General features: G+C 48.1%; 1 protein-coding gene across 1 annotated transcript; it reads right to left on the reverse strand.

The window, feature by feature from the left end:
* Positions 1-333: 333 nt before the first annotated feature.
* Positions 334-17383, reverse strand: FOXN4 (forkhead box N4). The gene is made up of 10 exons (XM_054646048.2): positions 17263-17383; positions 16389-16474; positions 7058-7221; positions 6180-6289; positions 5946-6092; positions 5670-5797; positions 4873-4969; positions 4154-4361; positions 2786-3145; positions 334-2065 (listed from the first exon to the last, which is right to left on the reverse strand). The coding sequence occupies exons 2-10, from the start codon at positions 16469-16471 to the stop codon at positions 1815-1817; spliced, it is 1548 nt and encodes a 515-aa protein (XP_054502023.2). The 5' UTR covers positions 16472-16474; positions 17263-17383; the 3' UTR covers positions 334-1814.
* Between the last annotated feature and the right edge of the window lie 5781 nt (positions 17384-23164).

Genomic DNA, 23164 nt, shown 5'->3' on the forward strand with positions numbered 1-23164 from the left:
CCTCCTGCCAGCCCCCGTCCCCACTCCAGAGCTTTTCCAGGCATTTCAGAGGGTTTCAGGAACAGGGTGACACCACAGAGGAAGAACTCTTACAGTAAACACCTGTAAACTCTTACAGTAAATATCTGTAAACTCTTACAGTAAACACCTGTAAACTCTTACAGTAAACACCTGTAAACTCTTATTCTCCTGGAGGATTTGAGCCAAGGATCCACCTTCAACTTGGCCATAGGGTCTGTAAAGGGAATGAAGCATGGGGAAAACCCAGCATGACACCAGAGCAGGCACCACACAGCACATCCAGAATGCCCCAGGCATAGTGCTAAGAAATGTTTATTTAAAAAAGCAAAGACATTGTAGGTGACACCAGTCACAGCAAAGGATCATTCATCACATTTTGTCCTTGGGCAATAAATTATGACGTGGAGCATCACGGTGCCCTTTGGAAGAGGTTGCCATGGAGGGATGCACTAGGAGGATACAAGCACAGATGTTTCCAATCTTCATATTTTTCAAGCAAGGAAGTGCCCTGTGGGGCCAATCCAGCATCCTGCACCCTCCAGCTTTCATCCATGGATGGGTGTGGGAGAGAAAAGCCTGGGAGCACCTGGATACGGCACCGGGAAATTCTCTGAATGCACAGGAACAGACAAAACCCAAGATATAAATATCACTTTTTGCTCACAGAGGTATAAGTAGACTAAATGCTAAATTCCAACATATTTCAGATGTTTCATCACATTATTTTCAATGTATGTTAACAAGTACAAAACAGGGTTTGAAGTTTTTTTTAAAAGCAACATTAGAATCAGGTTTTTTAGTTAATTAGCAAAGACTATTATGAAAGGTACAGTGACAATATTTGGTCTCTGAATTTTTTAAAAAGCATGAGTTTCACAGTATCAAAAGTGCTTATTAAAGAAATGTAGTGTAAAAACTGATAAGATGGTTGTGGTTCTGATGATGAATAATTTAGTGGCTGTAAGAAAGGTTACTGCAGCATTATACAAATTGAACAGTGCTCAGTTCACATAATTTCTTTTCATAACAATAAATATAAATAAATTTACAAATAGTAATACTGCCTAGCACAAGAATAGACAGAAGCACAATACACAAGACTATAAATCTATTTTTTTTAAAAAAATCCTAAAAATTGACATAATTCCTAAAATCCTCTAGCCAGTGATCAGTTTAATAGTTCAGTAGTACCACTTCCTTCAGGGATGAGGACTTTTACAAATCTAGATATAACAGTGGTCTGCTAGGGAGGTGAGTTTTCCTTTTTTTAGTGGTTTTGCTCCTTTTTCCTACCTCCTAATAATAAATTAACAACAGTTACATCAGGAAAGTGTTAGTGGTGCAAACATCTCCAGGAACTGGGGGAGGTCTTTGTCCAATTTGGCAAATTAAGAAAAAATGACACACCAGGGGGGGCACAATCAACACACTTGGGGCTGGCCAGCCCCTTGGCTTGTGGTGGCTTCTGTGGCAGTGGTGACACAGCAGCTCCACCACGGTGTGGAATAAATTTAATTCCCTTAACCAGGTGATTTTTAGCTCAGCTACATTCCGGTGAAAGTTCCTGCTGCCTTCCAGGTCCTCCTGGAGAGCTCCCCAGTCCCACAACACAAATGTCCATGCCCTTGCCATGGGGGAAAGTGGTTTTACAAGTCCCAGCTTGATTTATTTTGGCCTCACACGCTGGAAGCAGCCAACATATCCCAAAGCTGGACGAGCCCTTGGAGCTTCCCGGTCGAATTTTAACCACGGGGAAGAACCGTTCCCTCGGGATCCGTGGAACGGTGCCAAGCTCAGAGCAGAGGGATGGGTTTGTTGCCTTGGGGGTTCATGTACTGAGCAGCTGCCACATTGTCCAGGGTGGTGTAGGTGGTGTAAAGGCCAGTGACCTGCAGGTCGGAGAAGGAGCGGTCGCTGCCGCTGGACACGGGCGTGAGGCCGGGCGTGCCCAGCTCGCAGTCGGAGAGATGCAGGGGGGAGTTGCTGAAGGCGCCCAGGGTGTCCAGGCTGAAGCTGTCGTCTTTCATCTCCTCCCAAATGTTCCCTGGAAAAGATGGGATCAAGCTCACAGCAGCACATCCCCAGGTCCCCTGGGGCTGGGGCTAAAGGGCTTCATTCACTGCTAGAGGGTGGGACCACGGTGGTGCAAGGGGCAGCAAGTCTGATCCCCCAAATCCTGTGATTTCAGACCTTTCTCCAGCAAGTGTCTGATCCCCCAAATCCTGTGATTCCAGACCTTTCTGGGCAGCAAGTGCCTGATCCCCCAAATCCTGTGATTCCAGACCTTTCTGGGTAGCAAGTGTGTCTGATCCCCCCCCAGTTCCCATGATTCCCGATCTTTATGGGAAGCAAGTGTGTCTATCTCCCAAATCCTCTGCTTCCAGACCTTTCCAGACAGCACCTCTCTACCTGTGCTCTACCCAGGACCATGTCAGGCATTGCCACAAACAAGAGAAGTTCTACTTGCACAGAAGGAGAACCCCAAAGCACAAGCAGAGCTCTGCTTTCCCAGGGGCAGAGAGATGTGGTGTCCCAGATCCGGCTGGTTGGACACCCCTGCTTCCCCCCACTGGAGCCAGGAATGTGCTTAGCTGTCCCACCTGGCACAGGGACAAAAATCCACTAAGGGCCACCCGGGAAGTCACCCTGCAGATGCCACCACCCAACCCCATTCCACAACATCCCACTGAGGATCCTGGCTGGATATTCAGCGTTAACCCATCCACAAACCCCAGCTCTGCTGCCCCAGCGCCTTGCCCTGTACCTTGCAGTGCGAAATCCATGATGCTGGGATCCAGAGCGTCCACCTCCGTGCTCATGTCCAGCGCCACGTTGGGGAAGTCCGGGGCGCGTCCCATGGGGTGGTGGGGCAGGGGGCTGTGGCTCATGTCAGGCAGGGTGTGCAGAGGAGGGGTTTGTGCAGGTGCTGGAGAGTTGGGGGCGAGGCGAGCCTGGGTCTGGAGCTGGTGGTGCAGCGGGAGGGGCTGCAGGGACAGCGTCATGATGGGCTGGGGCTGGAGCTGGGACACGGGGATCCGGCCCAGGGGGGGCCCCTCGGGCTCTGCCTGCTTGTTGGGCCGCCTGCAGCTCTCGGGTCTGTCGGTGATCAGCTTGTCCAGCTCCTCTGCCCATTCCAAGGAGGAAAAGAGATGCTTTAACACGTTTGTTCAAGCGGGGACTGCCCAAAGAACAGCTGCGTTCACGGCGTGAACTGATTGTCACAGTGTGAGACCCAGCACAGGCTGTGACTGTGCAGGGAGCAAAGAAACGGCACCTAATTCCTACCCCAAGGATCATTTCTTTAGCTTTCAGGATCATTTCTTTAGCTCAGTCAGGGATAACTTCCATGGTTATCCCTGACTGAGCTAAAGAAATGATCATGAAACTGCAGAGCAGCCCAGCCACCCCTGATGGCAGCTCAGCCCCAGCTGCAGAACTCTGTGGTCAGAGAAACGCTCAGAATTCTGCTTATCTGTAAGTACAAAAAAATTCTGCTTATCTCCCAAATAACTACAAAAAACTCCTGACTGTTGCAGTGGCCCTTTTGCTTTTAAACAAATAACATGTAATTTATTACTGACTGCATGTTACTGATTTTGTAGCAAAAAAATTCCAGTTGATTTTGTCAATACTGACCTCCTGAAAGCTTCGAAAATGTGTTTCTTTATAAATAGTAAATGTCATAAATAAGGGGGGGGATTGATAAATAAATAAGATTTAAATAATAAATATATTATAGAGAATATGATATATAATATATATCTATAGATATAGACATAGATAATATAGATTTTATAAGTATAATATATAATATAATATAATATTTTATTGGTAGATATATATTAGATATATATCTATATATTAGATAATATAGATAATAGATATAGCTACATAATGTTTATAATATTACAGTATAAATAATACTAAATTCTATTTTATAAATAAGAAAATGTCTTAGAAAAGGGAGAGTTTTGCAGAAGAACAGGCAAGAAACAGCATTAAAGTGCTTCTCTTTGAAAAGTGCATTAAATATGACTCAATATTAAAATATTCCCCCAAACAGTAACCCTGGAGGCAGCAGAGCCGTGCAGGGAATGCCACGGATGTGCAGGACGGGGAATGTCGGCCCTACCTGGGTTAGCCATGCTCCTGTGAATAGCAGCCAAATCCTTCCTCTTCCACTTCTGCATCTCCTCCTCCATCTTGTCGATCTTGGCGGGGTTGAGGGCCCACAGGCAGCCCTTGCGGGAGGTCCCGCTCAGTTTGTTCTCCACCTTCTCAAAGCACTTGTTCAGGGACAGGTTGTGGCGCACGGAATTCTTCCACCCATCAGGGGCAGTCTGCAAGTGGCAGGAAGGGGTTAATGGGAGCAGCCCACAGGTGTCACTATGATATTTCCTGAACAAATCCCTTTGCTGGGGTTTTTTCTCCTGAGAAGCTGAGAAGCCTCAGAAAGGAAATGTAAACGATAATTATCTGATCGCCTCTCCCTGTGTTTTGCTGCTTTGGAATGTGGCAGGTGCATCTTTGATTGGTTCCATGTGAATTGTTTTTACTTAACGACAAATCTCAGTCCGGCTGTGTCAGACTCTCTGGTCAGTCATGGGATTTTATTGTCATTCTTGTCTAACCTTCTCATGTATCCTTTCTCTTTCTTTAGTATTTTTTAGTCTATCATTACTTTTAATATATCATATCATATATCATATATCATATCATATCATATCAGCCTTCTGAGAACTTGGAGTCAAATTCTCATCTCTCACCTCGTCCTGGGGACCCAACAACACCACACCACGGGGCAAAGGGGGCTGGGATGTGGCATTTCCAAGCTGGGGAATGCCCAGGTACCTTGAAGTAGGGGAAGTGCTCCTTCATGAAGCTGTAGATCTCACTCACGGGCAGGCTCCCAGTCTTGCTGTTCTTCAGCGCCATGGCAATCAAACAGCTGCGGGCAGGAAACCCAGGAATGGCTTGGAATCATGGAATGGCTTGGGTGGGAAGGGACCTTAAAGCTCATCCAGTTCCACCCCCTGCCACCTTCCACTAGCCCAGGTTGCTCCAAGTCATGTCCAGCCTGGCCTTGGGCACTTCCACAGCGGAATTCCTTCCCAATATCCCATCTAACCCTGCCTCTGGCAGTGGGAGCTCACTCCTCTTGTCCTGTCACTCCATACCTCCTTCTGGTCTAGCAACCTTGGACCCACCTCTTCAGACACAGACAGTGGGATCCTGGGATTTCTGCTCCCAAGGGCTCAGAAGTCACAGAATCACAGGATGAGCTGATTTAGAAGGGACCCACAAAGATCACCGAGTCCAGCTCCCGGCTCTGCACAGCACCATCCCCAGGAGTCACACCACATTCCCAAAAGGATTGTCCAAACTCTTCTTCTTGGGCTCTGCCAGGCCTGGTGCTGTGACCACTTCCCCATGATCCTCAAATTTTACTCCTCTGTGCTGTTACTCTCTCACTGCTCTCCAGGAATTACTTTGCTTGTTCACTCCTGCTACCCCTCAGAGGCAGCTTCCACACAACTCCTGCATGGATGAGGGGATTTTTGTTCCCTCCCAAAGGACTCAGACACCCCTGCAGTGTCACAGCTATCCCAGGACAGGCTGCAGGCCTGTGCCTCCTGCTCCCCACTCACCTGTAGGAGTAGATGGGCTTGGGATAATGCTTTGGGTGCAGTTCCTGGGCAGAGTGGGGAGCCAGGCGTGGCTGGGAATAGTGTGGCTGTGTCCCATAGGATGTGTTGTAGATTGCTGCTGGGTTACACTGTGTGCACAGGGAAAAGAAGGGAAGTGACAGATGCAAAATGTCCAGTGGGTGTGTGGGTTTAGGGATATTTTGGTTTTCTATTAAAAGACATCTAGGTTTGTTCTTGGCAGGAACTTCAAGACAGACAACAAGCACATACCAGTACCTGCTGGGGGTTCTGGGCCAGGGCAAACACCTGCTGGGAGTGAGGAGGAGGAGGATGAGGAGGAGGATGAGGAGGAGGAGGAGGGAAGAGCTGCTGCTGTGTTTGCAAACCAGGGGACAGCTGCCCACCCACGGCGTAGGGGCTCATCTGCCGAGAGAAACACAACAGTCAAGGAATTCCACCACCTTATCCAAGGAGCTGGGGCAATAACGAGCCACCAGGGCCTGCTCTTACATTGGCTCCATGTGTGGAAATGGAATTGAGGCCCAGGATCCCCTGGGGGAGGCTGGCCTGGACGTGGATCATCGCTCCGGGCGCCGAGTGCATCGCGTTCCCCACAGCACCTGGCGCGGAGAGAGGAAGGCAAGGGATGCTCCCATGGAAGCACAGCGCAGGGAAGGAAGGAAGGAAGGGGGTTAATGGATGCAGCTGAGTACAGGGAAGCTCTGGAGTGGAGAATCCAACCTCTCTGGCTTTTCACAGCTTGCCCAGACGACATCAGCTGCTCCCAAAACTCGTTAGGCAGGGAATGAGAGGCGGCAGCTGTTTAACAGCCCACGGTGGTGACACAGACACTGTGTCTTACAAAAGAGAAACAACACATTCAGCATCAGCTGGATTTGTGCTCTCAGGCAGGCAGGGTGACACTCTGTGCTCTGTGATGTGTATTTACCTAAAGAATGTTCACAAGGGAAAGAAAGGAGTTTGACCAACACATGCTGCAAGGCTGCAAGAAGCAAAGAGGCGTGAGGTAAATGAGGTGCCCTTTGCTTTATCAGTGTTGAAACAAAGCAAAAAAGATTAATTATCTCGTTTCAGAGGTGTTGAAAACCTCTGAAAGCCAGGACTTAAAATACCTCAGCCCAACAGGGCACCAGCAGCTGCACTGAGCAGAAATTCCCGTGGGATCTGAGTGTTACCAGTGCTGGAGCTCTCTCCCTCTTGGAATGGGGGAAGGCACCAGCAGAGCCCTCAAGAGAAGCCAACAGGCTCCAGGTCCTTGGACAGGAAGCAAAATGTAAAAGGATAGGAAAAGGGAGCCTGAGGGGGGGTGTCAGGGGCAGGCTGTGCTGTTCAAGGAGCAGTTATCCCCATGTCCCATCCCACAGTACCTGTCTGCTGGAGCAGGGCACTCGGGGCCCCCAGGCTGAAATCCATTCTCCCACTGGCCATCTGCTGGAGCCGAGGCACATCCACGGATGTCAGCCAGGACAGGGACTGCAAATCCCCTGGGAGCTCATCCTCACTCAGCTGGGATGGGTCTGAGGCCAGGAGCCTGCAAAGCAGCAGGGAAGGTTAACAGGGAGCAGGAATTGCTGCATTGTCCCTGGAAAGAGATGGATGGGTGCCAAAGATCCTGCAGGTCAAGGGGAAGAACCACCAGGCTGGAATTCTGTATCCAAATCCAGATGTGCCCTGTGGTTTCACAGCTGGTTACTGACACCCTTTACCTGGTCTTGTGTTCCTTTGTCCAGTCTGGAACATTTTGGTTGAGAAAACCTCTTGTGGAGCATTTGTAGGGGAAGCAGGCCCAGGAACCCAGCAGAGAAACTGCCTGGAAACAAACCCACACTGATTCCTTATTTTCACATCTGTCAGAAATTTGCACTTGTTTGGCTTTGATGGGGGAGAAACAAGGACTTAGAACCTGATCATTCTGCATTAACCCTGCAATCCAGAGCCTTGGGAGGAGCTCTGTGCCCAGCTCCTGGGGAACGTGTGTGCTGCTGCTGGAACGCCTGGAAAAACTTTTCCCAGCCCCTGGATCCTGTCAGTAGTGACAGATCAGCAGTTGCATAAAAAGAACTCCACAGCCTGAACTGCTGATATCTTCCATTCAGATACATGAAGTTATTGGTACTTAAAAAACCAATTTTTAGGCAGTTTTTGACAGAGCAAAGGACCAGAATGAAAGGTTTGAGAGGTTTTGGCACCATATCTGCCAGGCACCAGCAACAACAGCAGGCACAGCTGTGACGGGCTGCTTTTGGTTTAAAGCTCTGCTTTTGACACCTTTTACATGCTCCAGATCACCCGTTTTGCTTTGCTTCTGATGGAGCATGTGGTACAAAACAGGAATATTGGAATATGTTTACAGTACTCAAAAATTCCTGTGTGGTCCAAATCCCCGTTAAAGTTGATAAGAGAACTCTTGCAAATGAAAGGCTAAATTAATTAATTTATGTGGAACAGTATTACAGGAGTCACTGGTACCTTGAGGAGTAAAGCAGTAATTAGGACATGTCAGGAAGTTGTCACTCGACACCCAGGGTAAACCTAAAGGGATTCAGATCCAGAAAAACATCTTTATCTCTCAGAAGAACGTAATTTAGTTGGATGCAGCTGATTTTGCTTTCAAACCCTTTTGCTTTCAAGAGCTCTCAGAGATGTGTTAAAGTGGTGTCTGCTGCTGATGCGTGTTTGCTGCCAAGTGATGCTGCAGGAACCTTAAATAAATCTGGTCTCTTGCTGAAGCATCTTTTATGTTTTACACGACTCTAAATCAGCTTAAAAGAGCAAGGCAGAACTCCAGTGCCTGCCTGCCCTGGAGCTTTCAGCTCCTCTATTCAGGAATTCCAGAAACACCTTTCAAGGCTCCCTGAACCACTGTCGGGGAGATCTTTAAAGCAAAACGCCACTTGTTTGCAAAAAGATTTTGTATAGGAGAAAAGGGGGGGAAAAGAAATCAACACGGGACCAAGAGCCAAAGGAAAAAAAAAAAAACCCTCTTCAAATCTCCCTCTCAGCCTACCCCGCGTTCTCTCTCCTACTGTAGTTATAGGGCAATAATTAGCATTGCCATGGTTACGCCGTTATTTCGCCAGGCTTGGGGACTTCCATCCATTAAAAAAAAAAAAAAAAAAAACCCCCAAAAAAAAAAAGCAAACCCCATCAGGTGACGGCTCTCCCGGCTCGGAGATTGGCTGGATTGGAAGAAAACAGGGGCATGAAATTATTTGAAAACGGGGCAGGCTCGGGGGTCGTTCGCAACAGTTGGTTCGGCGCAGGGGGAGCCGCGGGCCCTTTGTGCGCCCAACGCCCGCCGCCCGCGGCACGTGTCCCCTTTGTCTTTGGGGACCCCGCTTAATTGTCCCACCCCCCCCCACCCGCTCCCTCTTTACAAACCTCCCATTAATCTGCCCCGAGTGACAGGCGACACACAACACACGTCCCCTCGCCATCTGGCACCCCGCGCCCCGCCGGCACTAACGGGGTCAGCGCTGCGCATCGCGGAGAATCTGCGGGATCAGCCCTTCCCCCGGGCTGGATCAGCCCTGCCGGGCCGCATTCCCGGCCAGCCGCGGCTCCTGCCCGGCCCTCACCCGGGATGCTCCCAGCCCTGGGGAGGTGGGACAGCGTGTCCCGCTCAGCATCCGCGCCAGGCACACGGATAGCGGCGAGGAAAGGCTCTGGTGTCGGCTGGGAAATTGTAGTTACCGTATGAGGCTCTGTTTTAAGTGGATATGAAGATGTAATAGATTTAGTAACTAGAGAAGCGTGCAAGACAGCTCTTTCTCTAAGTCAATGGTCTCCCTTCCCTTCCTTTCCCTTCCTTTCCTTTCCCTTCCCTTCCCTTCCCTTCCCTTCCCTTCCCTTCCCTTCCCTTCCCTTCCCTTCCCTTCCCTTCCCTTCCCTTCCCTTCCCTTCCCTTCCCTTCCCTTCCCCAGTTCTTTTAAAACCACCACAGCCTGTTCACTACGGTTTTTTTTTTAAAAAAATGGATTTGCTAGTTATCAGATTAACATCCTGTTAAAAATGAAGGAAAAAGCAAATTCAATCGGAATTACATCCCTGCCCGTGGCAGAGGGTTGAAACAAGATATTTAAGGCCCATTCCAACCCAAACCATTCTGGGATTCTGTGATTCCATGATTTGATGATTTTGTAACTCCATTATTTGATAATTTGATTTCAAGCTTAAGGATTATTCTTCAGGCTGCCTTCAAAACCAATGTTGAGATCTCTCATGTCTTAAAGAATGTGAAATTTTAAAGAATTTCCATTGCTGCCTGGCTGAGGAGTTTTAAAAGTCTGGGGATATTCTGTAGCATAAACCCAGCACATGTTCCAGGCCACAGGCTCAATGTGTGCCCTGCTTCCAGTGAAGAAATTCTAATTTAACTGCAAAAAAAAGAGAGAGCCAAGCACAGGAATAACCAACACTGTCATCTCCTGGGGTCCAATCTTTCTGACCTGAGAATTGCCTGTGCCAAGACAGCTGCAGATCCATAAATTGGAATACCAGGTGGGATTGGATTCAGTTCCCCACCTCATCTCACTTTGGAGGATAAACCCCAGGAGTATAAAATCCAGAAGGACAAACTCCACGAGGATAGACTCCAGGAGGATAAATTCCAGGAGGACAAACTCCAGGAGTCAGAGCTCCTGCCTTTGGCTGGGTGTTCACAGCCCCTGGCACAATGGGGCACTGTGGTAAAAGCAGCCTTTCAGTGCATGTAAATGAGATAAATAGTGATAGGCTGTAATTAATGCACTGCTGAGCCTCCCCTGCTCATTCCCAGGACTCCTGGAGCAGCCAGGGAGTCACTGAAGCCCAGGAGGGAGAGGCTGCAGCCCCACCAGAGGTGTTGCAAACGTGGTGGTGTTTTTTTCAGTGTGTGTAAAATGATGCAACTCCACTTTTACCCCTCTGCTTTCAACTCTCTGCAGTAAAATATCCCGTGCTTCTCTTTCTCTCCTAGAGAGGCACCTGCAAGGATGAGAGTCCAGAGGGTGCTGAGGGTTTAAAGCCCAGTTCTCACGTGTATCCCAGGATGCTGATCCTGGGAAAAGTGCCTGGAACACTGGGTGTGACACAGAAATGCTCCTTGGCACTGTTAGTCTTTACAATCTGCTCTGGAGTTATCTGCCCAAAGTATTTATCCCATCAGCGTAATTGGATCAGGAACGCCTTGGAATGAGACCCCTTTCCAGATCTGATCGTGGCAAAGCTCACCAGAGCCTGCCAGCAGCACAAAACCCTCACTCACAGCTACCTAAAGGTATTTTCACCTTTTTCTCCCCACCATCAAGGGCATCCTGCTGGCACAAGGTGGAATTGGAGTCATTCCTGGCCCGGCCTTGCAGGAGTTTAACACCAGAGCTGGATCTGAGCCTGAACTCACCAGTGGGGCTTTGCCACCTTCCCTCAGGCTGAGCTCAGGGCGGTTCCTCCCCTTGGGAACCACTGCCAGGGGAATTATCCATGAATTATCCACCTCCACATTGCATAGGATGGTGAACTCAGGCCTGGAGACCGTAAGGATCATCTCAACAACTCATCACCTCCACCTGAAACACAGCCAGGCCAAAACCCCTCAGCTGCATTTGGGATATTCCAGGGTTTTGAGTCTCACTCAGTGGACAGGGTTTTTTCCCATTTTCAGCACTGCCACCTGAAATTTTAGCCCAGGCTGAGGTGCCAAAACTGCTCAACAGGCAGGAGCAACTGGGTGATGAGTTGTTAATTAACTGTTTGCAATGGTTTATCCAGTCAGAGACAACTGGACAGGAAGAGTCCAAAGGAAACCTCTTCTAGAAGTGGTGTTTTCCTTTGTCTGGGATTACACAAAACCCTCAGGGCAAGCACAGAGAGTTCTTATGTGCAAGACAAGGAAAAGATTTGTATTGTGACTCTCCAGCTGTGTCCATGGTGAAGTGTCCTCTGTTTTACTGAAGGATTCAACTTCCCCATCTCCTTCAGCTCCTCATTCCAGCTGCTCTGCCCCTTCCCTTTAAGCCCTTCCCCTCCATTTTCCTGCCTCCCAGCTGCTTTTCCTCCCACTATTTTCTGCTTTCCACACTCACAACCAGCTGCCTCTTCCAACTTGATTCTGCCCCAGCTCCTCTCCTGCTTTACCAGCAGCTCCCAGAGTTTTTGGTCTGTGATTCCTCCCTGAAGGCACAACACACACCCAGTCCCACCCCTCTCTCTGTCTTCAAGATCTCTGAGCTATTTCTGGCCTTGCTGGAAATCAGAACAGAAATTAAGCTTTAAGAGGGTCCCTCCTTATCTATAACTCAAGAAACATTGTCTTATCAGAACAAAAACTAGTGAGGAAAAAGCAAATATCATCATGAACCTGGCAGGTGGTGATGGTCTCCTTTCCTCGCTCCATGCTGGACCCTCTGAAAATCTCCTGCAAAGGTACTTGGCACTAAGAACAGGCTACAGCTGCACTCCTGGAGCCTTTTATCCATCCCAGCTCCCCATTTCACAACCCCCATTACACCACTTTGCTGTGGGATCAGTGGAAACTGAATTACAGTGAAATGTGTAGTGCTTAAACACAAGAGGAAATGAGTGACAGCAGCGCTGCACCCCCAGCCACTCATTCCCTGCTCTGCCCTAACCATCCCTAGGCTGGGATTTGCCAAATACAGCTGGGATCTGACTCTGGAACCTGTTTGGGAAAAAATCTCGAACCGAACCACTCAAAAATCAGCCCTTTGATCGATGTCAGAACAAGCAAAACGTGCTGAAGCACCAGGCACTGAAGGGATGTTTTAGATTAAAACCAGGACCATGGTCAGACTGGGAAGCTGCTTTTTCCTTGGGAATTGCTGTTCATTAGCACTGGAGCCTTGTGTAGGTGTCAGAGCAGTGTGGAGGGGATATCAGCTCTACAACCTGTCCCTGGGCAGGACTCTGAGAACCCCCTCAGCCTCTGGGCCTGCAGCAGCTCCTCTTCCTGCACATGAGCCTCTGGGATCCCCCAGGAATGCTGGAAAAATCCCAATTCCCTTCCTCTTTCCCTGTTTTGGCCTTTCTGAGGTACGGGATGAGCCCCTTCTGCTCTCACAGGACCCCGAGGTGCTGCCCCAAACCAGCCCCTCTAGCTCCAGCAGAAGCAAAAGGCCACAAATTTTATTCCTCCAGATCAGCACATTTCAGGAGTGCTGAGGAAACAGTTGTGCTAATCCACTTAAATCAATCCAGTTTGACTGATTCCTTGGAGGTTTCTCACTTTTTTTTTTCTTTTTTTTTTTTTTGGAAAGAATGAAGCCACTCCCGTGCTGGAATTCCTGGGGCACTCTGGAGTCATTATCTCACTGCCCATCAGACAGCACGGGAGTGTCACAGGAATGGACACTGGCGTTTTCTCCAGGAACAATTAGGGTGTTGTTAGTAATGCATTTGGAACCTTTTGTGTGCACACTCCCATCCATCCATCCATCCATCCATCCATCCATCCGTCCATCCATCCGTCCGTCCATCCCAGGGGACAGAGGTGTCACTTCCTCTCCAGAAACCCCAAACATGAGAGGACAACAAATGTGCTCAAATTACAGATTTGCCATCTTTTTCCACACTGGAATGCTGTCACATGTGGAATTTATGGAGTACAGTAGTACTGCGCTTCTTAATCTGATTTTACACTAAACTATGGCAACATAAAGTAATGAAGGAAAAAATTGATCAGACTAATGAGGTAATGTAATGGATTTTTGTAGAATGTAGACAATTTTTTAAGAATCAAAGAGATAATTAAAATGGGGTAAAGGACAATATAATCTACTAATATATTGAATTATTAATGATTGACACCTTTTGATCAAAAATTTAAAGCTTAATTCCCATTTAACATATAGAAAATGCATTGCAAGGCCTTCAGAATTCTCCACAAGGCTTCTGTCAACTGGAAATACATAATAAAACAAAAACATAGAAATGTGGTCCTCACACCAAATATTGTTGAATCAGATCTTAAAATCAAAATGACAGATTCCATATTTCAATTCAAAATATTGCTTGAAGGCCACAGCACCCAGGAGCTGACGAACCTGCATTCCCAGGAAACAGCCCATAAACTCCATGGAAAAGCCTGGAGCTGGCTCCTGTAATTGGCACAGCTTTGTGCTGGAGCTACCATGACCCCCCACTGCATAGAAAACTCGTGGTCTGCCTGTGCTGTGATTTAAAAATCAAAGTAGTGGCACTAAAACATGTTAATTATTAATTATGATTAACAAGGATGAAGCGCTAAGGGTTAAAAAATCTTGGTGTGTTACAACTCTCTATTTTCATTCCCTTAAATGTGATATGGAATTATTAGAAATATTTGTCAGCTCTGCAAGGGTAAATATATTGAATATGGTGGCATTTTCTGTAGGAAACTAAGAGAGGCAGCTGCTAAAATAAAGTTTCCTGCTAAAATAACGAATTACTTTGCATTGCAGCCAGGCAGTGACAGCACCATAAAAACAGGCAGTGGAGGAGCTCTGATGGCCCTTAATCATCCCCGTGCTGTTTTATATCCCAGAGCTGCTCTGCTGGGAGAGATGTTTGCCTAAAATCATTTTACTGGGGTGCAAAAAGTCCTGGGATTTCACACAGCAGCCAAAAGCAGCCAAAACCTCATCACCACCCCGAGCCACAGCAAATTTACTGCAGCTGCTTTGGAGCTGCACAGTTCAAAGATCTGCTAAAATCAGATTTTTGCCACATTCCTTTTACAAAAAAAAAAAAAAAAAAAAAAAAAAAAAAAAAAAAAAAAAAAAAAAATTATTAAAAATGTTAAAAGCTCCAAAATCCCAAGTTTTCCAGCTGCAAGCATAATCTGCCTGCAAACTGATGGGTGGCTGGGGGTTTGATCCCCTCCCTTCCCAGCGGAGCCGGGGCTCCTCCAAGTCCAACTGTCCCATTGAAAGATTCCAAATGAGACACAAGAGTATTCTCAGCACAGCCCCAGCCTCCCTCTCGCTAATTGGAGGCCATTCCCCATTTTGTGGAGCCTTGATGCTCCCCCATGGAGAACTCAGGACTGTGGGTTCCAGTCTTGGACTGTGGTGACAGCAGGAGAGTAAACAGAGCTGATAGAATTTGACAGGTCTATTCTTTTCTTAAAATCATTCAGTCTAAAAGATTTTCTTTTACATAATCCAAAGTGTTTTCTCATGAAGTAGGACAAATACTGCTCTGCATTTATGGTGCAGTTCAGATTTTATGCATTTTTATCAGAATTTGCCACTATTAAACCAGGTTGAATAATTCATTTTAAAGCCGTGGTAAAAAAAAAATCACAAGTGGGTGAAAAACTTTAGGGAACTGAGTTCAAAACGTTTCACAGAGGACCCAAAGCTGGTTTTTAAAAAGAGGAAAAGAAGAAAGTTATGATTTTTTTTTACTGCAGTAAGAGAAATCCTATCTTTCTCCCCCAAAAAGCCTTTTTTTTTTCCTGCAGCTCTGAGTTCAAGAACAGTTCCCTCCTTTAAAAAGGGGCTTTGTTAAGGTGGTGAATTCTGCAGGGCACTGAAGATCCAGCCTTAAATCCACGTCCCCACAAGTCCCTCTCACCCACACCCTTCCTTAAATCCCCAATAATTTCTTCACCAATATTTACGTAGCCAAGAAAAATGCCCCGAGCAAACAGTGCCTCGGTGCAGAGCAAAAGCAGAGGCACAAACCTTTTCCCCAGAGGCTGCAGGGACTAAAACAAATCCCTTGTTGAGCTGCAAGAGGCTGAGCTGCAGCCTGTGCATTTTGAATAGAGAGAGGCCAGGAGAAGAATACCTGCAGCAGCCCCAGGAGAGGTTGCAAACCCCTCAGGCTGGGAGGAAGGAGTCTCTCAATGCTCATTTTATATATTTTTTTTAAAAAAAAGGAATTAATTTTCTTCTGGTTTGCTTTCTGTTTTGTTGTGAGAACTGGGACGTGTTGTGTGTGCTCTGTATTTGTTGGAGCTTTGCATCATGTGACAAAATGTAACCTAACATAACCCAGGGCTCTGTAACTCATGCAGAACCCTCCTGTAACCTCCAACAATGCTTGGAAATGATAAATGGAAGCACGGTGGTGCAGGTAAATTAAATCATGAAAGGCTCTTGGCAAAGCCAGGTTTGTTCCCACCCATATTAAAAGCCCTTTGACAGGTTGTCAGTGCTTTGGAGGGCTACACAAGTGCTTGTTTTAATTAAAAACTCCTCCAGTGTCTCTTGTTTAGTCTCTCCATGACTGCTCCACAACAATGCAAAAAAGTGATCTGCAAGGGAACTTTTAAATTATTATATTTTAACAAGAATCTCCTTCTGTGGCAAGGCTCACACAGGACAGAGAATTTAGAGAGAGGTCAGCCCAAGGTTTTGGAGGTGTATTTATCAAATATAGGTTAGTATCAAAATCAGAGAATCACAGAATGACAGAATGGTTATGGATGTAAAAGACCTCCAAGATTATCAAGTCCAGCCTTCATCCAAATCCCACCAATGTGAATACTTTAAACAGGAATGTTTCTAAATAAGGAATGCATTGTAACTGGTCATCAGCTTTACAAATCTTATTGAGAGAGGAGAAATAATTCAGATAGCTTAAAAAAAAATAAAGAAGAAGAAGAAAAGTGGATTTCTACGTACTAAAAGGATTTTTTAGGAAGCAAGGAGGAAGCAGCAGGAGTTGGCAGCTGTGCCAGTGCAGTGCACGTTTTTGAGACGGATCAAACCTCACCTGTACTCCTGCGAGGGGTGGTGGTTTTGCCCTGAATTCCTAATGATTCCTGACATTATGGACGGGATATCGCTCTCTATCATCTCCTGGGGAAGCAGCAGAAGGCAGCGGTCAGCAGCAGTAGCTATCCAGCACTTCAGCAGCGGCGGGAGCCACCGACCCCGCCCGAGCCCCGGCACCGGGCCCGGCCCGGGCCCCGGCACCGCCAGGTGCGCTGCTGGCACCGGGAAAGGCAGGAAAACACATCCCGGGGATGATCCCAGCCCAGAGAGGGACCCCTGAGGGAGGGACAGCGACCCACAGGGCTGAGGGGACCGGGAGCCCCGAGCCAGCCGCTCTTACCCCCCGAACAGCATCCGTCGCATTTTGGGTGAAAAAGCTGCGGGAGCTGCAGCGGCCGGGGCGCGGGGATGAGGGGAGACCCCAGCCCTGGAAGCCCAGACAGGGAAGGGGAGCCCGGGGGAATCCCAGCGCCGCTGCCCCAGGGATGGAGGGAGCCTGGTGGCTCCCAGCGCCGCGGATGGAAGGGGAATCCCAAATCCGGGAGAATCCCCAAACCGCTGCCCCAGGGATGGAGGGAGCCGGGGAGAACCCCAGCCCCGCACCCACGGGGATGGAGCGAGCCCAGAAAAACCCCAGACCCGCAGCCTCGGGAAGGGGGGATCAGGGGGACACCCCAAACCCGGGGATGGACGAGCCCTGGTGCCTCAGTTTGGAGCGAACCCCGGCATTCCCACCCCGCTGCCCCGGGCATGGATGGATGCAGGGAACCCGGGGGTCCCCATCCCTGCTGCCCCGGCATGGAGGGAGCCCGGGGGTCCCCATCCCCGTCCCCCCATCCCCGCCCGGCGCTGCCGCCGCTCCGTGCACCAACCTGTCGGGCGGGGCCCCGGGGCCGCCCGGAGCTCGGCGGGCGCTCGGTGCGCGGGGCCGGCGGCGGGGCCGCGCTCCGGCCCCGGTTTAAATTTCCCTCTCCGGAGCTGTCCAGCCCCGAGCATGCGCGGCCCGGCCCGGGGTCAGCGCCGGGGCAGGGCCGGGCAGAGCCGCCCCCGCCCCCGGTGCCCCCGCCCCGCCGCACCGGGCAGCGCGGGCGGGCAGCGCGTCCCAGCGGAGAGCGGCGAATGGGAAAGGGGGAGAAGCCCGGATTGACCGAACTTTGTGCAACTTTCCGCGGGGAGGAGGGGGAGGGATCCGCCCGCTCAAACGGGCACCGGCGGGAGGAGAGCGGAGCTGGGGCGGGGGGGCGGCTCGGGGGAGTCGGTGCTCAACGCGCGGTGCCCGGTACCGGTGCTCAGTGCCCGGTACGCGGTGCCCGGTACCGGTGCTCGGTGCCCGATGCTCAGCGGATGCTCGGTACCCGGTGCCCCGCTCGGCGCTGCGGGAAGCGGAGCGGAGGCAGAGGCCGGAGCCGCGTGTCCCCGGTGTCCCCGGTGTCCCCGGCTGTCCCCGGTACCGGGATGGCCGCGGGAACGGAGCCGGGACAGCCCCGGGCAGGCAGCGCCCGGCCTGAGCCTCAGCGCTGCGGGAGGTGCGGGATGAGGACGGAAGGGATGAGGATGGAAGGGATGAGGATGGAAGGGATGAGGATGGGAGAATGCTGAGGCCCTGGCACAGGATGCCCAGAGAAGCTGTGGCTGCCCCTGGATCCCTGGAAGTGTCCAAAGCCAGGCTGGACAGGGTTTGGAGCAATCTGGAAAGAGAATCATTCATTCTGAGCATCATAATTCTGCCTCCTCTTTCACCAGAGGCTTTTAAAGCGTGGTTCAGCCATCAGAGAGTGAAGTCTGATGATAATGGCATGAATTTGGGACAGTGTTACTTCCAAGGACCAGGAGGACATGGATCAAACATCAGAGCCAAGGTCAAATCCCACACCAGCACAGATCCAGGCCCAGGAAATGCTGACTTGGACTGTCCAGGTCTTTTCTTGAGACCAGATTGTATTTCCTATAGACTCATCATCAAAACAGGGACCAACCTTCTCTGTCAGGAAAGAGTTTAAAGTCTGTGATGACACTGGCCCCTTTGCACAGCAAAGCTGAAATGTGGAAATACTCCCAATATCCTTGCACAAGGAAAACCCACAAGATCCATGATAAATGTATTTCCTTGTGCTTGCCAGTTTACCACAGAGTATGGAGGGGATGAAATGTGAAGACAGATCCTTTTTTCTGCTCTTAATGAGAATCTGTTCACTTTGATGAGCATCAAATCTCTCTCTGTTAATTGCTGTCAATAGAAGGGGAGATGAATCAATACCTCTATGAATCAGTGCCTTTATCAGGCACTTCTGGAGAGCTGAAATAAGAGGAGTCACAGAGCCTCAGGCATGGAGTTTGCACAGTTGCAAGGGTTCCCCTAATTACAGGCTGCATTAATTAACGTTGGGCTGTAACTTATTAAAAGGTCATCTCAGATCCTTACCTGGCAACTCAAAGAACACTTTAAAGAATGAGTTCCCGTGCCTGAATATTTGCAGGAGGGGTGAGGATAAAACACAAGGTTCCCTCCAGGTCTCCTTGGAGCCTGTTCAAGACATTGTGCTGAGCTTCTCCCCTGGCTGCTTTCCTGCAGGGACACATTCCCTGCCCGAGCTGGTTTCCCCTCTCAGGTGATTTGCAAGCCTTGGACGGGCAGGGTTGCAGCAGGTGAGGAGCCAAGGGCGGCTCCTGCCCCGTTTGCTCACCTGCCACGGGGAGGGATCAAGGGCTTAGCTGTCCAAAACCTGCAGGAGCAAGTTCCAACAAGGAAAATTCCAGTTAATTGGTGCAAGGAGCTTTTTCACAATGGGGGAAGTCCAGCACTGCAACGGGCACTGGGGAGGTTTTGGGTCCCTGCCCTCGGAGGTGCTGGGATTGCACAGGACAAAACTGAGGAGTTAATGGAGTCACAGAACAACAGTTTGGGTTGGGAGGGACCTTAAAAACTCAGCTTCTTTCAGTCCCTTCCACAGCCCAGGGGGCTCCAGCTGTTCCATGTTCCATCAGGCCAGCTCCAAGCTGGAGCTGCAGAACTGCAGGCTGATGGTTGGACTTTAAAAAAATTGAGTTTTTCCCTTTGTTGTTTTTCTCACCAGTTCCTGTCAGGCTGGAGAAATGATGCTGTCCATCATGGGAATGGCATGGAAAGGAATATTGGGGTGTATTTTCTCCTGGTTATCCTTCAGCTCTGTTTCTTTCTGTGATTTAAAATGCAAGAACACGAGATAAGGACAATTTCTGGTTGTATTTGTATTTATGCTTATCTCAGTTAGGGAAGGGTTCAAATTCACCTGTCACAACTGATGTTATTTTTTACAGTGAATATTAGCAGAGAAATGTGCATTAGGTTTTTCTATTGATCCAATTTCTGTCTGATTCATTTGGTGGCATGAAAAATCACACATAGCCTTTAAATTAACATTGTTCAGCAATTAACTTCTTTCTTTTTTTGGACTAACAGCTTTGTAGTAAACAAACAATGCAGTACAACAACAGAAGTAAAATAGGGATTTGTTTTTCAAAGCCATTCTCTTTCTTTTGTATGAATTTCTTCTGAAATATCTTTAATTTCTATAGATTTTCTTTTAAACTGTAGGAATTTCTTTTGGATGACAAACTGAATTCATTTTGCTACCAGCTGAGGTCATCATAAAACAAGTTTGGTTTATTTTCCACACTCTCCACTGCTTTAGAAGAAAAACAGGGGAAAATAGAAAAAGCAAGAGAGAGCTGAGAAACCTTCAAAAGCAGAGTTTGATGAGAACTCTGTGAAAATTTTGGTGACCTCTGCATCAGGCTGGAAAATCAACTTTTTTCCCCCACCTCAGGCAGTTTGGACTGGGACCTGTGGTTTTTGTGGTGAACCCAGAATGGCTGAAAAGCAGCTTCATGTTTATTCATTGTTGTTTTATGTGAAAGGACATTGGGGTGTCCCAACCCTGGATCTTCCTACTCCTCACTTTTTTTTCTGGTTGTGGTTTTCACCTCTCTCCTCCAGAGTACCTGAAACATGTGGGGGACATACTGATGTGAATTCAGCTCTGAAAGCATTTAGTGCTTCTTAAAAGGGAATAATTTCCTTGCACACTTCAAGCCGGCTTTGTTTTATGGGAAAGGTTGGGTTTTTGAGCTCCTCCTTTATTTACCAAATTTAATTTATCTTTCCAGTCCCCTCCCTACAGAAGTAAAAATATTCTATTCACATTTTAAACAGCAACTGTTCACTTTGATGAGCATCAAATCTCTCTCTGTTAATTGCTCTCAATAGAAGTGGAGATTAATCAATACTTCTATGAATCAATGCCTTTATCAGGCACTTCTGGAGAACTGAAATAAGATTCAGATCTTAATATATTAAGATCTTATATTCAGATAAGGCTCAGATTCTCAGTCCCTGATGGAGATGGGGATTTGGTTACGCTGCATCCCCTTTTCAGTGCCCAGATCTGGGGTTCTATCCTCACCCCCCAAAATCAAAAGCAGCTCTTCCCATTACCCACAGGCTCTTTTCCCAGGATTTGTGCATTCATACGGGAATAAAAATGTGCAAATGGATTCTGTCCAAGCCACTGGAAACAGGAAACTCCACAAGCTCCCTCCTTTTATCCCCCTGCAAAAGCACCGACCGTTTGTTTTATTTCGGGATACTGTATCCTAACAAATTATCCTTAAAAATCATTTGGTGTGAAATTGCAGATTAATCCCACCGGGGTGGGGGTTTAGCCCTCGTCTGGCCACTTGGGAGCACACAGATGGTGCCTGGGAGTGTGACAAAAGGCACGGTCCCTGATGAGATGCGTGGATGTAACGGACAGAAAGCTTTTCCTCATGGCCAAGGTGAGGCAAACACCGGAGGTGCTGGGGCCTGCCTCCTGCTGGGAGAGCTGTCCTGGAAAATCTGCCCTGGAAAAGTTTTCCCAAACAAAGGGAAACCTGCTCTGACTCCCTTTAAAATCCCATTTTTGCTCCCTAATGCTGTTGCTACTTTTCTTATTCCTTTTTTTTTTTTTTTCCCCCTCGTTGTTTTGTTTTCTTGCATCTTTAGGTTGCGAACACCAGCAAATGGGGGATTCCTTTCAGAGTCTGGCAGCTTCTTGTTCCCAAAATTAATTCTGCCTATCCCACAGGGAAAATGCTGTGAAGTGCTGGAAGTCTGGCCTGGAAGAAATTATTCTTTATCCTTGTGAAATGACATTGCTGCCCTGCACAGCCCTGAAAATTCCAACTGCCAGCCGAGCTACTGCCTGATTTTGATGTGAAATTGTTCTTAGGAGCAGAATCCATCGTGCTGCTTGTTCCTGGTGGGGATTCAGGCGTGTGAGTGCAATTCCCCATCCCTGAAGTGCCCCAGGCTGGGCTGGATGGGGCTCTGAGCAGCCTGGGACAGTGGAAGGTGTCCCTGCCCATGGCAGGAGTGCAGCAAGAGGAGATTTAAGCCTCTTCCAACCCAAACCTCTCTTGGATTCCATGATTTACCTGGAAAAAATGGGCCTGGGGCTTCTAAAATGCCCCTGCAACAGAAATCCTGCAGAGCCAGAGTTGTTTGTGCTTTAAGAGCTGGCAGAACCCCAAACCCAACCCACAAAGACACACAAGGCCTGACAATATATTTATTATTTAGCCAGTTAAACCTGAGCTTAGCACAATTTTTACCTCTGTGAGCGCACTACAAGAATATTTTGCTCTGATTTATGTCCAGTCTGGGGCAAAATGGGTTTATAGGTGCTATAATTGTGCAGTGGTTATTGTGTACAATAATATGAAGCAATGAAATTAGAACAAATCTGTGTATTATGTCAGCATAGAATGAATACTGTTATTTTTCATTTAGGGGATGAAATAAATGCTTCTGAAATTATATTTTTTTCTCCAAAACCAGAGGGCTATCAATATGCTGTTGGCTGATGGATGTAATTTCTAATTTAATTTGTCATTGGAAGGAGACAACTTCAGCCCCAGAGCACACAAAATTGTCACTTTTGATCTCTTTATTGCTCTTTTGTAGCCAGTGGTTTATTTACAGCTGAGGAACTGAGAATCCTGTGTAGGTCTCACCTATTCCTTCATCATATTAATGAGCTTTTCCTTAATTAATATCCCTCCTTGTTTCAGCAAATCCCCATGGATTGTGTCATGCAGATAATGGCAATCAGTGCTTTTTCTGTCTCTGTGCTCACGTGAAGTTTTTTGTCTTAGTAGGTGAAAAGGAAAGAAGGAAAAAAAGGAGATTTTGGAGCTGTTTGCATCCATCTTTGGGCAAATGCAAGCAATGAATGTTGAGTGATTACAGAAATATTTTAGGAAGTTCATCCCTGAGGGCTCAGGTGGCCTCAGCTGCAGGCACAGCTCATGAAAAACCCAATCAGCTGCTGCACCCAGAGCTGGAGCCCAACTTTCAGAGAGCCCATTCTGCTTCCCAGCAAGGGAATTCCATTGGCACGGGGACAGGGGTGCTCTGAGGATCCCAGTCTGGCCATGGTTAAATTGGAATTTCCGACACAGAACCACGGAGATGGCAGAGAATGCCAAAGTCTGGTCTGGGACTGGAAATGTTGCAGAGCTCAAAACTCCCGATGGCATCAGGGTTGTCAGCCATGACTGGAGATGCTCAATAGAACATTCTTCAAGGTTTGTGGAGAAGTGTTAGTAACAAACACACAGGTTTGTTGTTTTTTTCCTCCTTGGTTTTTGTTTCTGCAATATTTTCAGTGTATCACAGACACATTTTACCTCAAATAAAAAATAGCACCCGCAGGATGTCAGAGTAACATCCAAGTGTGTACGGCCCAAATTCAG

The sequence above is a fragment of the Agelaius phoeniceus genome, chromosome 18 (genome assembly GCF_051311805.1).
Source record: "Agelaius phoeniceus isolate bAgePho1 chromosome 18, bAgePho1.hap1, whole genome shotgun sequence".
Lineage (NCBI taxonomy): Eukaryota > Metazoa > Chordata > Aves > Passeriformes > Icteridae > Agelaius > Agelaius phoeniceus.

Coding starts and splice junctions, on each gene's coding strand:
- FOXN4 (XM_054646048.2), bottom strand. CDS start 16,471: ATGATAGAGAGCGATATCCCGTCCATAATGTCAGGAATCATTAGGAAT. Junction 4,362..4,872: donor AGCACTTCCCCTACTTCAAG/GTACCTGGGCAT, acceptor TGCCACTTGCAG/ACTGCCCCTGATGGGTGGAA. Junction 2,066..2,785: donor CATGGATTTCGCACTGCAAG/GTACAGGGCAAG, acceptor CATCTTTTCCAG/GGAACATTTGGGAGGAGATG.